Here is a 15094-nt window from a genome sequence, read left to right on the forward strand (position 1 = left end):
AAAGTGTCAGCTGTTGAAGCAACAATGTGTCGGGTTACGGACGTGTGACACGTAGCATCGCTATGCTAACTCTGCTAATCGGATGTGCATGCGTAGACATGCAGGTGTAGTGTATGTGTAGCGTTTGTAATGCGCTGTGCACGCGTACTGATAAGACGTGTGAGCGTGTCGTGTGAGTGGAGCGCACAACGCCTGCGCGTCATGTAGCGGGCGTGTGTGTAACACTTGTGTCTCCATAGTAACCCTATGTAAAATGTAGGCGTGTGCTCACGCGGTTTGATTAGATCTGATGTGTCCTAAGTAGGTGCAAGTGACGCGTTGTAGTGTGGTTGGGTGAAACGTTTGACCCCTCATACACACACACACGCACGCACGCACGCACACACACACATACATACTTCTACAAAGCTACAAATTGTGTGGGTTTCAGGCTAAATTTGATCCATTTACACGTGTTTCAAATATATTAAACTAGTTTTAAACAAGTACAGCCTGTTGAGTTTCAGAGCGTTTCTCCTTTCAGTGGTCGCCAACCATTAGAATATTTTATGCAAAGAAAGACTAAGAGGACAGAATGAAGTAACGTCCACACTGTACCTAAATGCATGTTTTCAAAAGCATAAAGGAAAATGTTTCAGATCCTCACATGCCTTTCACAACCCATATAATTATAATAAATGAAAGGTTAATCTATCAGTAATGTTGAATGGTCATTTATGACTATGATTCCTTTATGAATCTGTAATCAAAATATACTTTTGTGCCTTTGATATATATATATATATATATATATATATATATATATATATATATACAGTACAGGCCAAAAGTTTGGACACACCTTCTCATTCAATGCGTTTTCTTTATTTTCATGACTATTTACATTGTAGATTCTCACTGAAGGCATCAAAACTATGAATGAACACATGTGGAGTTATGTACTTAACAAAAAAAGGTGAAATAACTGAAAACATGTTTTATATTCTAGTTTCTTCAAAATAGCCACCCTTTGCTCTGATTACTGCTTTGCACACTCTTGGCATTCTCTCCATGAGCTTCAAGAGGTGGTCACCTGAAATGGTTTCCACTTCACAGGTGTGCCTTACCAGGGTTAATTAGTGGAATTTCTTGCTTTATCAATGGGGTTGGGACCATCAGTTGTGTTGTGCAGAAGTCAGGTTAATACACAGCCGACAGCCCTATTGGACAACTGTTAAAATTCATATTATGGCAAGAACCAATCAGCTAACTAAAGAAAAAGCAGTGGCCATCATTACTTTAAGAAATGAAGGTCAGTCAGTCGGAAAAATTGCAAAAACTTTAAATGTGTCCCCAAGTGGAGTGTAAAAACCATCAAGCGCTACAACTGAAACTGGCACACATGAGGACCGAGCCAGGAAAGGAAGACCAAGAGTCACCTCTGCTTCTGAGGATAAGTTCATCCGAGTCACCAGCCTCAGAAATTGCAAGTTAACAGCAGCTCAGATCAGAGACCAGATGAATGCCACACAGAGTTCTAGCAGCAGACCCATCTCTAGAACAACTGTTAAGAGAGACTGCGAATCAGGCCTTCATGGTCAAATAGCTGCTAGGAAACCACTGCTAAGGAGAGGCAACAAGCAGAAGAGATTTGTTTGGGCCAAGAAACACAAGGAATGGACATTAGACCAGTGGAAATCTGTGCTTTGGTCTGATGAGTCCAAATTTGAGATCTTTGGTTCCAACCGCCGTGTCTTTGTGAGGAGGCAGAAAAGGTGAACGGATGGATTCCACATGCCTGGTTCCCACTGTGAAGCATGGAGGAGGAGGTGTGATGGTGTGGGGGTGTTTTGCTGGTGACACTGTTGGGGATTTATTCAAAATTGAAGGCACACTGAACCAGCATGGCTACCACGGCATCCTGCAGCGACATGCCATCCCATCCGGTTTGCGTTTAGTTGGACGATCCTTTATTTTTCAACAGGACAATGACCCCAAACACACCTCCAGGCTGTGTAAGGGCTATTTGACCAAGAAGGAGAGTGATGGAGTGCTGCGGCAGATGACCTGGCCTCCACAGTCACGGACCTGAACCCAATCGAGATGGTTTGGGGTGAGCTGGACCGCAGAGTGAAGGCAAAGGGGCCAACAAGTGCTAAACACCTCTGGGAACTCCTTCAAGACTGTTGGAAAACCATTTCAGGTGACTACCTCTTGAAGCTCATGGAGAGAATGCCAAGAGTGTGCAAAGCAGTAATCAGAGCAAAGGGTGGCTATTTTGAAGAAACTAGAATATAAAACATGTTTTCAGTTATTTCACCTTTTTTGTTAAGTACATAACTCCACGTGTGTTCATTCATAGTTTTGATGCCTTCAGTGAGAATCTACAATGTAAATAGTCATGAAAATAAAGAAAACGCATTGAATGAGAAGGTGTGTCCAAACTTTTGGCCTGTACTGTATATATATATATATATATATATATATATATATATATATATATATATATAAAAGAAAGAGCATTATGCAGCCATCTGACTTCTCCCACACACATTTGGTGACAAGCAGATATATCAGTCAAAAATATAGTATCTCTTGGGGCAGTGGTGGCTTAGTGGTAGAGCAGGCGCCCCATGTACAAGGCTGTTGCCGCAGCAGCCTGGGTTCGACTCCAGCCCTTGGCCCTTTGCTGCATGTCACTCCCTCTCTCTCTCCCCCCTTCACACTTGTCTGTCCTATCAAATAAATGCCCCAAAAATATCTTAAAAATAAAAAAAGTAGTATCTCCACATTAAACCAAGCCTTTTATTTCTAAACAATTACTTTTAGTCGATGTCTGCTTCTGTGAAATTATGTTCGGTATGATATAGTCTCATTCTTCCAATCCTGCTCAAGTATTTTGTAATAAACTGATGTGCACAGTTGTGTCCATTCAATGCAGAATAGATAGAAATAAACACTGAAATTGCAGTCATGTTTTTCTGTCTTCTTTTGTTGTTAATGAACAAAGGCAGGCTGATTACAGTAACAAAAAACAACTGCAATGTTTTAATAAAGATCAAATACATTTGTGATAATCCAGATTCTGTTAGCATTTGTACAGTCTGAATTAGCCCTATAGTGATTGACTAACAAAATGTTCCTCAGAAAAGTGGCTTTAAAGTTCCTTTTTCAAGACACAGTATACAGACACTTAAAAAAGAAGTATTTCTTTAAATGTCACAGATGTGTTAAATGTAACAATAACATTCCCAAAAATGACTGAAGTAACTGTCTTTGCTGTCTTCACTCCAGATGTGAGTCCTGTAAAGCTGCTCGTGTATTTAGAGTCTTCACAAAAAACTCAACTCTGGATCAGGGATACTCAACTTGCTTTGCACAGGTGCCACTTTTTGCAAAATGGCAGAAGACCACGGGCCAGTTATTAAAAAAAAGAATTAATAATATTTATCAGCATATATATAATAAATGAATTGCCTGTTCATCTTTGCCAAGAGGCAAATCCAGTTGCGGCAGTCCAGCACAGGTCAGTTGTACACAGGGGTGCTTCTGGGATTTGAGGACATTCAGATTATAGCCAGGACTGGTCAGGGGGAATCCTCCTCTGCCACTTTCCTTTTGATTAGAAGCTCAATTTAATGCTTTTTTCATTCACTCTGGCACCTTATTTACAGTCACAGTGCAAAAAGAATATCAGTATAAATGAATGTATTTTTCATTGTGAAGTAGAAAATGGTCTGTGGGCCATCCGGCACCCTATTGTGAGACAGATTTGGGACACAGGCCACAAGTTGATTATCATTGCTCTAAATCCTACAAAAACCACATTTCAGACAGAAGTGACTCATTAGATTTCTCCATTGTTTACCAAATGAGCAGCACTGCCATCTACTGGTTAAAGTTGGCTATTGCAGCATAATAATGGACTTGTGTAATGCCATTCTATTTCCACCACCGCTGTCACGCAACTTGACACATTCACCCATTCACACACACATGCACTGGGGACCATTCAGGGTGCCACCTGCTACTCTACCCACTCTACCCACTGAGCCACAGCGCCCCATAAATCAAAAGTGCATCAGTTTTGTGGCTTCAGATCACAACACTGCAGTAAATTGACATCAAAGCAATCAAAGGCTATGTCCTTTACATATTTGTTTTAAAAAAACAAATATGTTAAGGACATAGCCTATTTTCTCCTTAGAAAACATAAAATGTTTATTTAATCCTTATTTAACCAGGTCAGTCCTGTTGAGATCAATGGTCTGCAGTGGTTATTCTTGATCCTATATTACCACTGTGGTGACTGAGCAAAAATATGTCTGACTCAACACATCCTAAAAATCCAAAGTCCACAGAAAAAAAATTCCAGAAATGAATCAGTATTTATAATAAACAAAAAATTAATATAATGCTCAGAAGATGTACATTTAAAAAAAAAAAAAAAAAAAATAGGTCAGTCTCTGCACCAGGCCTTGAGGATGTGAGTCAAAGACTTCTTCCTGCTCCAGCCACACCCTCTAGGCAGCCTCCCTTTGCTTTATCTCCATCCATGCACAGCCACTAGATGGGGTCAACACGGAGAGCAGAAAGAGGTTACAATTTGTTTGCATAATTGTGGTTCCTACAGGTCTCTTTTACAAGGGAGACCTGGCCAAGACAGCAGCACACAAAATGATACAGCCAAGCAAAAACATTAAAAAAAAAACAACAAACACACACACAGTAACACATAGAGGTATTAGAACGCCTACACACAATGACAAGACCCGACCGACTTAGTCATCCTTGAACTTATGAGAGCTTCAAAATCAGACAGAAAGACTCACGTAGTTTCAAATCTTTTTGAATGTTATTCCAAGTGAGAGGAGCAGAGCACATAAAGGCTTTCTTTCCCAGCTCAGTCCGAGCATTAGGAACAGGCAAAACAAAACTTAGTCTTAAGATCTCAGGCTAAAGCTTCAGTCAGATCTCTGTTCAAACAAAGTACAAATGTACGGAGGGAGTTTACCCAGAATGGCTTTAGAAATGAACAAATACCAGTGAATGAGCCTGTGAAAGGTCAAAGAAGGCCAAACAGCTCTGGAATAAAGCGTACAGTATAGAAGTAATCCCTCTAAATCATCACTTATGACCCAGTAGAGATGTGTTACAGTGTATTTATCTCTAGACTCTGCACTCTGCCTGCATTTTCTTATTTATAAAAAGGTAGTGACCAGACACCAGACAGTAGGGGTTAGGCATCCAAGAGACACTGCGCCAAAATAAAAATATAGTGAGGCGAAATGCCAAAAGAGTGAATCTAAGGGGTTGACTTTTACTTTCACTTGTGCTGAAGTGAGTGAGTGTGTTTAGGCCTACAAACAGTGACGAACAGTCCTGCATAGTAGTGATGGCCAAATGAAGCCTCATGAAGCATTTTCTTTATTTTCTGAGCCCACTAGATGGCACTCATGGCTTAAAGAGAGAGGCTCAAAGAATGGCAGTTCCGTGTGCTTTCAACCTTTTGATGAACAAAAAGCGCCATCTAGTGGGCTCAGAAAATAAAGAAAATGCTTCATGAGGCTTCATTTGGCCATCACTACTGCATAGTATACCATATATTCATTTATTTATTTGTTTTTCACTCCCATTGCTATTCCTCTTTGTCTTCGATGTATTTTGCTGTAAATTGTTTTTTGATGTGTTTTTAACCTATTTCTGTAAAGTGACTTTGATAACTTTTTAAAGTGCTTTATAAATAAAATGTATTATTATTGCGTATTATTAAAGGATAAGTGTGATGATATAGATTCTTGTCAACAAATTCCATAAAAAGACCAAGACCAACAAGTTTTATCTGCCCAAAAACTACTGAAAACACATGAAAGAGTCACACTGTTGCACTGGATGACATTTTGCTTTGTTACCATAAACATGGGAACTGTTGTTTATTTAGACCCAAACCCACACTCTCAGCCCTGCTGCTGTAAATACCTACTAAAGCATTAAAAAGCGTCCAACCTTTACCTTGACATTCTCTGATGCAGAATGGAAAAACATTGTTTCTAAAATTTTTACTTCTTCTATTTGACCTCGCCGTAGCTTTATTCAGTTAAAACTTATTCACAGAGTATACTGGACTTAGATGAGGCTTGCGAAAATAAAACCTGACATAAGCCCTCTCTGTGACAGATGTCATCTAGCTAACACCACTCTTATTCATATGCTCTGGTTCTGTTCTTCTTTGACACAGTTCTGGCAAGCTACTGTCAAAACCTTTTACTCTGTTGCAAATGAAAACATTGGCCCTGTTGTTACACTTTTTGGTACTGTACCCAGAGACTCATCTATACCCCTAAAACTAAGTATTGCTCTTGCTCTCTCAACACCACTAGCCGGGCGTCTCGTTCTTCAGAATTAGAAATTACAGAATGCCCCTTTGTTTATTCAGTGGATGAGAGACCTGATGAGCTTCTTGCACCTGGAGAACATTAGATACACAAGGAAGGATAATTGAGAAAAGTTTGTCAAAATTTGGGGAATTTCTGGTCTCATTTCATCTCTTCGAGACCTCGTGAATTCCTCTCTTACCCAAGACTGTATTGTCTATGTGGTTTCATACATGTGAGCCTTGAATTAACCTTATCGTTTTATCTTTATCATGTATTCCATTCTTATATCCATTGTATTAACTGCTCTTGCACCTCATGTCACTGCTCGATTTTATATTTATATTGATGTCTGTGGTCTGTGACCAGTTTACGTCTTCAGTGGACATGAATGGGCTTGGGGCTGAGAGCATAGCAGGCTGGGGAATTTGGGTTGAGAGACAGACAATTGTTAGTTTGGGTCTGTTCTTGGGATTTGTTGACAATAACTAAAATAAACAATTTTGCCAGCCTTCTGTTGAGAAATTACAGCTACGTAAGGCATAATTCTGAGTGCTCATTTTAGCTGAAAACAAGCGCTTTAGTGCATTCAGAAGAGCCTCAAAATCTCTACTTAATCAAATCCAGTCCATGTCATGGTAAAGCACAGTCAGCGACTGCAGCGTCATTAGCAACCTACAGAGTTTTTTTTTTTTTTTTCCGGTGTTAAAACCACATTTTCTCACTCTGATGATGGCATCCGTCACGCTAAGCCTCCACAGAGTGACACATAGACAGCCAAGATGTTTATTGAAACAGAAACAGTGGTGGGGTGAACACCCTGTTATGGAACGCAGGCACACTGACTTTTAATACAGTGGAGTTTAATTCAATTCAAAGGGGCTTTATTGGTGTGCACATTTACACTGCCAAAGCAAGTGTAGATTATAAACAAGATATACTTACGGTAAATAAAGATCTACTGGACATTTATTTAAATACATGTCACTGCTGATCGAGTAACACCTCTGACACACCCAGCAAACAAGAAATGGTGAAAACCCTTCTGAGACTGAACACGTCCCTACTCTTTCTCCTCATTTCCTGTCACATCTCTCACCATCTACTGTCTAATTAAAGATCCAGTGTTTTTAAGATTTGGTGGCTTCTAGTGGTGTGGTTGCAGAACTGGACTTCTACCACCTGCCAAGTGTGCAGGAGAACTACGATGGCTGAAGAAAAAACTCGAATGGCACTCAAAACACAACATGGCAGACTTCACGGAAGAGGACCTGCTCGGTTTGTAGATATAAACAGCTCATTCACATGTCACAAAAACACGATTCTTATTTTCAAGTAATTATAAACTAATAAAAACATGTTGATCGAAGAAACGGAGTGTTATATTTCTGTATAAATTAACTAACAGTTAAGTTACAGTAATAACACATTCACTCTGGAGTGCTCTGGATGATTAAACGGTTCATTGCAACAGCGTTACAAATTTACAAACGGTCCAGTTTGTGCCAGAGTGCAGTCCGACATTTGGAAAGAGTGTTACTGAATGCACCATTTGAATCATCTTCCTCCACTGTCTGCAACAAGCCAACAGAACTTGCTAGCTAGTGCTAGCTAATGTCTGCGGAGAACTGTTCTGCCTCCAGCTTAGCCCCACCCACCAAAAATGTCATACTGTTTACTATCAGTAAAAGGGTCCATAGATGCCCCACCTCCTACACAATGGACCTTTAAGGCAAAAAAAAAAAAAAAAAAAAAGTGGCTGAAAAAATATTTTAAAAGTTCAAATAAAGTTTCTTCCTGAAAGACCAGTGAAACTATTTTCTGCAGAAGTATTTTCCAGAGAAACAAGCAAAAGAATGAAGAAGTAAATTTGAGAAACTGAATTTGCAACACTGATGTAATTCTATATATTACCTGTTTTATGCACTCTCATGAAATGTGGTCTGTTATACATACAGTGTTGCTGTTCCTGTTTTAATGTATTTCATTCATGTGTTTGTTGTAGTCGTCATCACACCTGCCACAGACTACAGTCAACATTAGGCAAATCAGTTAAACTGAAACCTTAACAGAAATGTTTATTAATGTGCACTGACCCTGTCATAAATGTTCTCTACTTTTTTACTTCCCTGCTGAAAGTTTAATGTGTAACTTTGTTTAATTGTATGGCTGTAAGATTCACAGAGGAAATGACATTTCAAAGGTCATACGATGATCGAAACTAATGTTTTGAATGTTCATAGATTTCATAGATATGTTCGTAGGAAGGAGTGTGTGTGTGTGCGTGTGTTGCAATCACACAGGAAAGACAGAGAGAGAGACGGAGAGAGTGAGAGATTGTTCTTATTACAGCAGGCGGGCACTCCTTCATTCTTTATCTCCTGCTCCATTTCTCCCACACACAAGGCAGATAAAGCAGGTAAGAAACCGACACTTTAAATTAACATCCAAATGAAACAAAAAAACTTTTTAATGCTGACTTTAAAAACACAGATTGATCCTAAAATCCTAAACTTCTTGGTTACTGTAGATTTTCGAAATCTGACCTTTATCAGTTTTAAATCAGGGAACCACATGCTATCAGTAACTTTGGCAAAGGTGAGCGGCACTGCTACTGTGTGGAGACCAGAGGATGTGTTTTTCATTAACGCAGAGTGTTTGCGTGCATGCTGCTTTCATTCCAGCTGCACACAAACAGGCTTGGTCTAGATGTACATTAAGGTAGGGCCCCTAGTTCCGGTGGCTGCAGGAAAAAATAACAGATTCCTTTCTACTGTAATCATTATTACAACACCTGAAACAAGTCCTTAAGTGTGTGTGGGTGTGTAAGTATGTGCTTGTATTATTCAAGTTGTGGAGACAAAAATGTTGTCACATTGTGGGGACTAAACTCCCATTTGCAGACAAACAGCTGGTCCTTGTGTGTTAACCATTTGATTTTCTATGGTTAAGAAAGGGTTGGGGGGGTAAACGTGGTGGTTTTGCTTGAGGTAAGTCTGCAGCCGATGAATGTAAGTTGGTGCAATGTCCTTTTAAATGATGTAATCAGGTGTGAGTTAAAGAGATATGATGCAGACTTCACAGTGCACTCGTGTGTAATCTGATAAAATAAAGTATGCAGTTGGTATTTCATCTTTTAATGCTGGCTGCAACACAGAACAGGTTCTCAGAAATGAAACAAAACCAGACAGAAGCAAGGAAGGAAGTCTGTGGTGTCATGTTGGTGTATGATGTGGACATCGACCTGTCTGCATTTTGGGCAACTGACATGTGAAATTCATGTGCAATCATGCATGTTTCCATCTTCATCAGTGTTGAAATGGACTGCATTAATATTGTGACATTCTATTTTTGTAGTGAAAGCATCTATGAATCTGGTGACATCAGATCAATGTCTACTGTGTTTCAGTCTGTCATCTCAATGGCTGCTGTGAATGGGACATGGTTTTCTGCCCCCGCAGTAGACCGACTTCTAACCAACACCAGCAGCAGCTCCAGCGGCTCCAGCAGCTCTTGGCAGGACGAGGCAGTGCGGGGAATCCAAATTGTTGCCACTCTGCTCATCTTCCTGGTGAGAATCATCTATGGCTCCAGAATATGCCAAAATATTGACATAAATGTTGAGATCATCTGTTGGTTATGAGTAAGGATGCGTGATAATATCAGCGCGTCAACAGTATTGGCCAATATCGGCTTTAAAACAAACTATCAGAATCGGCCAACATGCTTTTTCTTATTTTGTAGAATGAATTAAAATTACATACATTGAAAAGCATAGTATTTCATGTCTCCATCTGCTGGTGGGCCGTCACGATAAGTGTATGCATGCATAATATGATGTTAATTCCACTACAGGAGAGACTTGAGGATCACTAAAATTAGGTGGGGGAAGAAGTGGATATATCGACATCAGCCAATTGAGTTGTTACATATCGGCATACGGGACATTGGCAGAAAGTCCAATATGGTGTATCCCTAGTTACGAGGTTTGAGGGCCTTAAACATAACCCTGTTTAGACCCACTGAATGGCTCTGTCAGCTTGAAATTGTGTAAATCTTTGTATGCGTTTGCTCTTAACATATTTGAATGAAAATAGCTGAACACTTTGGGAAATACTTTTATCTGCTCTTTCTGTTGAGAGTTGGATCCGTATCACTATCATCAGTAAATATGAAACTAGAGCTAGGGGAAACAGCTAGCTTCAACATGTTTGAGGCCAAGGACCCTTTTGCTCAAAGAGAGGTTGAACAGGGACCCCCTATTACTTAGTATAAAGCTACGGGTCTTCTGTTGTTTGCACTTGCCTGCTAGCTGCTTAGTCAGCAGCAGTTGTAGCATGGCTAGGTGCATTAGCTTCACTCTCTGCACTTTTGTTGGGGGTTTCTGAGGTGGACGGTGTGTCAGAGTCTTGAAAAGTGCGCTTAAAATAATAATACAGCTAACTGGCTGATATGTGTCAGTAGTATGTTACTGTTAGCTAACTAGTCCACCTCAGTTTATGGACAGTTGCTGCACAGTGATTATACGTTAGCTAGCTCACATGATTGCATAAGATGTTAGCAATAGCAGTTAGCCTATCATCAATGTTGTGTACTGTGAATGTTTTTTTATGAATAGGCCGATTTATCTTTACTAATATGTTGGATTCTTGTTGATGCGTGTTTGAAACATATTCTAAATTCTGGGGGGGAAAAAATTAAACTCTGAGCGTCCCCTAGGTGTCGCGGACACCACGTTGAAGACCCAGGCCCCAAAGCTCACTAATTAAGACGTCATACCATTTTTACAAAAACATGAAGTGTAAAAAGACAAGAGGTTATCATTTTTACCAGGGGTTATGTTTGAGACTATTTCTTGGCCAGGAGCAGTGATTTCCTGGTCTTTCCAAGAAACAGTCCGGCATATAACTTCTTCAATTAAATATGTCACTTCACACTTTGGTTTTCTACTGAGATATATCATGGTAATTAGTGATCTTTAGAGGAGCTGGGAGGCAGACATTTTTACCTCTGGACAGAGCTAACAGTTCCCTTGATTATTCTTTTTCTTCATGCTTAGCTAAGCTAAGCTAAGTGTTCTCATTCAACTTTATGCAGCAAAGCAAATCAGGGCTTTTCTTCAAATGTCAAGCTATTATTTTTAAAGTATGTCATCCTGAATGTAATTGGTTCTCTTGGTTTCTTAAGGTTGGCGTGTCTCTCAACGGGCTGGTGGTTTGGGCACTGGGAATGCGGGGAAATCGTCACCTGGTGCGCCGGGGCAGTAATGAGGAGACGCGTGCTGCCAACAGTTTCCGCATTTATGTCCTGCACCTGGCCGTGGCTGACCTAGTGCTGATCCTGCGTACCCCACTCATGTTGGGCTACATTGCTTATAACTACAGCTGGCCATTTGGCCTTCACTTCTGCCGCCTGGTCATGTTCCTGCGAGGCATGGGGTTATACGCCTCTGCTTTCCTCCTCTGTGCTGTGGCCCTGGAGCGATGCCTGTGTCTGCTGAAGCCCGTGTGGGCTCGACTGCGACGCCCCTACTGGGCTGTTCCTTTAGCCTGTGGCATCTTATGGCTGGTGGCCTTCATCTTGTCTACCCCCTACCTCAACAGTGCCTTCCTGATGGAAAAAAACGGGACATACCATTGTGTGGAGAGTGGGGCGTTTGACATGGCGCTGTTTGTCACAGAAACAACAGCAGGTTTCATCTTGCCTCTGCTCGTGTTCTTGGGAAGTAACCTGGCTGTATTACTAACTATTCACCAAGCAGTGCCCTTAACACCCACCACCTCCACCCCCTCAACTGCCCGCAGGATGACCCGGATGTACCACGTGCTATTTTTCACCATGCTTCTCTTCCTTACCTGCTGGGTGCCATATTTTGTTTGTCGGTTTGTGCGGGCCTTGGCTGATGGACGACCTGACCGGATCGTGTTGTATAAAAGAGCACTGAAAGGCACATACATATCTCTGTTCCTGGTGTACATCAAGTGTGCTCTGAACCCAGTGCTGTATGTGTTCGCTGCCCGAGGATTAGGCCGTGCTATCAAAGCTTCTCTTGTCTCCACTATTGAAAGACTTTTCAATGAAGACTCCATGGAGTCCATACGAAGGAAGTCACTCAAGAACTCACTTAAAAACTCACAGATGTAGCAAGAGGTCAACAATGCTTTGGTGTTTTTACATTTCGATTAGTTTTATGTTGAAGTCATTATGCCTTTGATTTTTGAAAAGAGAGGAATGTCTTAAATTTCACTTTTTACTGGTTGGTTACATTTTTGTGCAATGTGCTCATACCCATACTCAAAATGTGAATTGTGTAAATCAAACCAAAAGGTATGCATGCTTTAGGTGTTTTACAAAAGGATCTGAAAGCCACAGCAAATGGAGAAACCAGTAGGTGTCATTATGAGTGTACTTTCTGTATATAGAGATATAATGTTGACAGATCTTAGTTGGATCGCAGTTTGATTACAACCACTGCTTTCAATTCCCTTTGAAACAAACTCTTTCTGACAGGAGAATTCCTCTGACATGGGATCTTAGGTATGAAAAGACTGATTTAAAGTCTTGGATCAGTGGTGTCTGAAACTGATTTCAGCATTTCAGAGAAAGACAAGTGAAAATTACCACACAGCAGTGAAGTGCAAAACGAGGAACACATCTCTCATCAAGCACAGCACCAGGCCAGGTTTCCTTACCGTCGGCAAAATACAAGAAGATATATGGACGTCAGTAAAAGTACATGACTGCAGGCTCCAGAAATGCTGCTTCTGTTGCAGCATGCTGAAGGCAGGGTCATAATTTGGCATAAAAATGAATTCATGAATCATCTTGTCTGTTAGTCAATGGGCAGGGAACACCTTGATGGTAAACAAGCCAAAGTGAACACAGCATTATTTCATTGCCAGCTTCCTGGCCCCAGGGTAACCTTTGTCATATGGATTCCTCCGAGATAACGCACCCTTAAGCATGTACTGTCATAGTGTGGTCCAAGGAATATGATACTGAATTTATCTTATCACTATCAACAGTGACTCAGACCTATCAATCTGATGAAATCTGGACAAGAGCAGTTCCTTGTCCATACATCTGGTAGTAGTTGTACCAAATAAACCAATGAATGTATGTACTTCTTTAGGCTCTTAGAGGAATGAAGCACAACATGATGAGCAGGAAGTATGTGAATGTAAAACATCCATGTCTGACTGGGCTTCATGTACACAAACGTAGCTTTATTACTTGTTGTCTATATAAGCACACCTATTCTGTTATTGACAGAATAACAGAATAGGTTATTCTGTACATAATAGTAGCACTTTACATGTATTCTTTCTGCATTAAAACACGAATAAACAAAAGCTTTAAATGCCACCTGATTACAGGGTGGGTCCATTTTTTTTTTTTTTTGAGGTTTTTCTATCATTCCAGTAGCGTATGTTCTGTATTCAAATCCAAACATTCAAATTTTGGTCTAAGTACATATGTTTAAGCATCAAAATTAAATTTTCCCAAGCCATTCTAAAAATATTCCCACATAACCTGATGTAGGTTTCTGCACAATGACGTTACCACGTATTAATTTCCTTGTCTGCCTAATGTGCCTCTTTGTAACTGACCCAAGCCTTCTTTGAGAATTGTGTGTTATGGGCTTAGCAGTATACTGCTGTGTGGGCTGTTTGGCTGCAAGGCAAAGCGGTGGAAATATAACACTGTATACAGATAAGTACTTCACACCCACACCCACAGCCCACTTAAAAAAATTCAAACTACCCCTTTCACTTATTATTATTAGTGGCAAACGCTGCTGTAGCCTTCATTTCTGCTTTTTGCTTGCAGCTGAGTGGACGTTTCCATTTATAAAACACAGAAAAGAACAAAATGAGTTTCCTCAGTTGAGTGTCTGGGCTCAGCCTTGGAGATTGGGTGAGGAGCTCGGACATCTGGAGGGAGCTTGGAGTAGAGCAACTGCTCCTTCACGTCGAAAGGGATCAGTTGAGGTGGTTTCAGGCATCTGATCTGGGTCCTCCTGGGCGCCTCCCATTAGAGGTGTTGTGGGCACGTCCCACTGGTAGGAAGCCCCGGGCAGACCCAGAACACACTGGAGGGATTACATATCTCATCTGACCTGGGAACGCCTTAGGGTCTGCCGCTGCCTCAATCAGTTAGTTAGGAACACCTTAGGGTCCCCCAGGAGGAGCTGGAAAGCGTTGCTGGGGGACCGGGCCCCGGATAAGCGGATGAAAATGGATGGACGGAGAAAAGAACGCAGATGGACCAGCCCCTTATTTATATTTGATATACAATCAGCCCATACTTACATGCACTCATGTCTTCAAGGGAATGATTTCAATTATGAACAACTGCTTGGTTTTTATTTGTAAGTACAGTATTACAAGTGAAGCATTAACCTACTGAATGAGTTTGTGTTTTGGTATTTAGGCTCAAACGATAACAGAGAAGTTGGATATCTGAACTCTCCATCTCATTGCCAAATGCAACTACAGAGCACCAGTAAATTTAATTATAGTTTTCGTATGAAACTGAAAACTGTAAAAAACTGAAGGCAGGAGATAAGAGTTGACTGACCGAGGCACATAACCACAACGTCCATAAATAAGTCCATTCTGGCTGCAGTGCAGACCTTTGTTGCATGTCACTCCTCTTACTCTCTACCTTTGTGTCCTATCTGTATCTATACTATCAGATTTGGAATAAAGATGAAATGCCAACAAAAAATTTCTGTCTTA

The 15094-nt window shown here is 40.7% G+C and overlaps 1 protein-coding gene across 1 annotated transcript; it reads left to right on the plus strand.

Moving 5' to 3' along the window:
• Window positions 1-8643: 8643 nt before the first annotated feature.
• Window positions 8644-14639, plus strand: LOC125903700 (C5a anaphylatoxin chemotactic receptor 1). The gene is made up of 3 exons (XM_049600793.1): window positions 8644-8772; window positions 9763-9924; window positions 11541-14639. The coding sequence occupies exons 2-3, from the start codon at window positions 9775-9777 to the stop codon at window positions 12495-12497; spliced, it is 1107 nt and encodes a 368-aa protein (XP_049456750.1). The 5' UTR covers window positions 8644-8772; window positions 9763-9774; the 3' UTR covers window positions 12498-14639.
• The last annotated feature ends 455 nt before the right edge of the window (window positions 14640-15094 follow it).

Source organism: Epinephelus fuscoguttatus, linkage group LG2 (assembly GCF_011397635.1).
Source record: "Epinephelus fuscoguttatus linkage group LG2, E.fuscoguttatus.final_Chr_v1".
NCBI classification, from domain to species: domain Eukaryota; kingdom Metazoa; phylum Chordata; class Actinopteri; order Perciformes; family Serranidae; genus Epinephelus; species Epinephelus fuscoguttatus.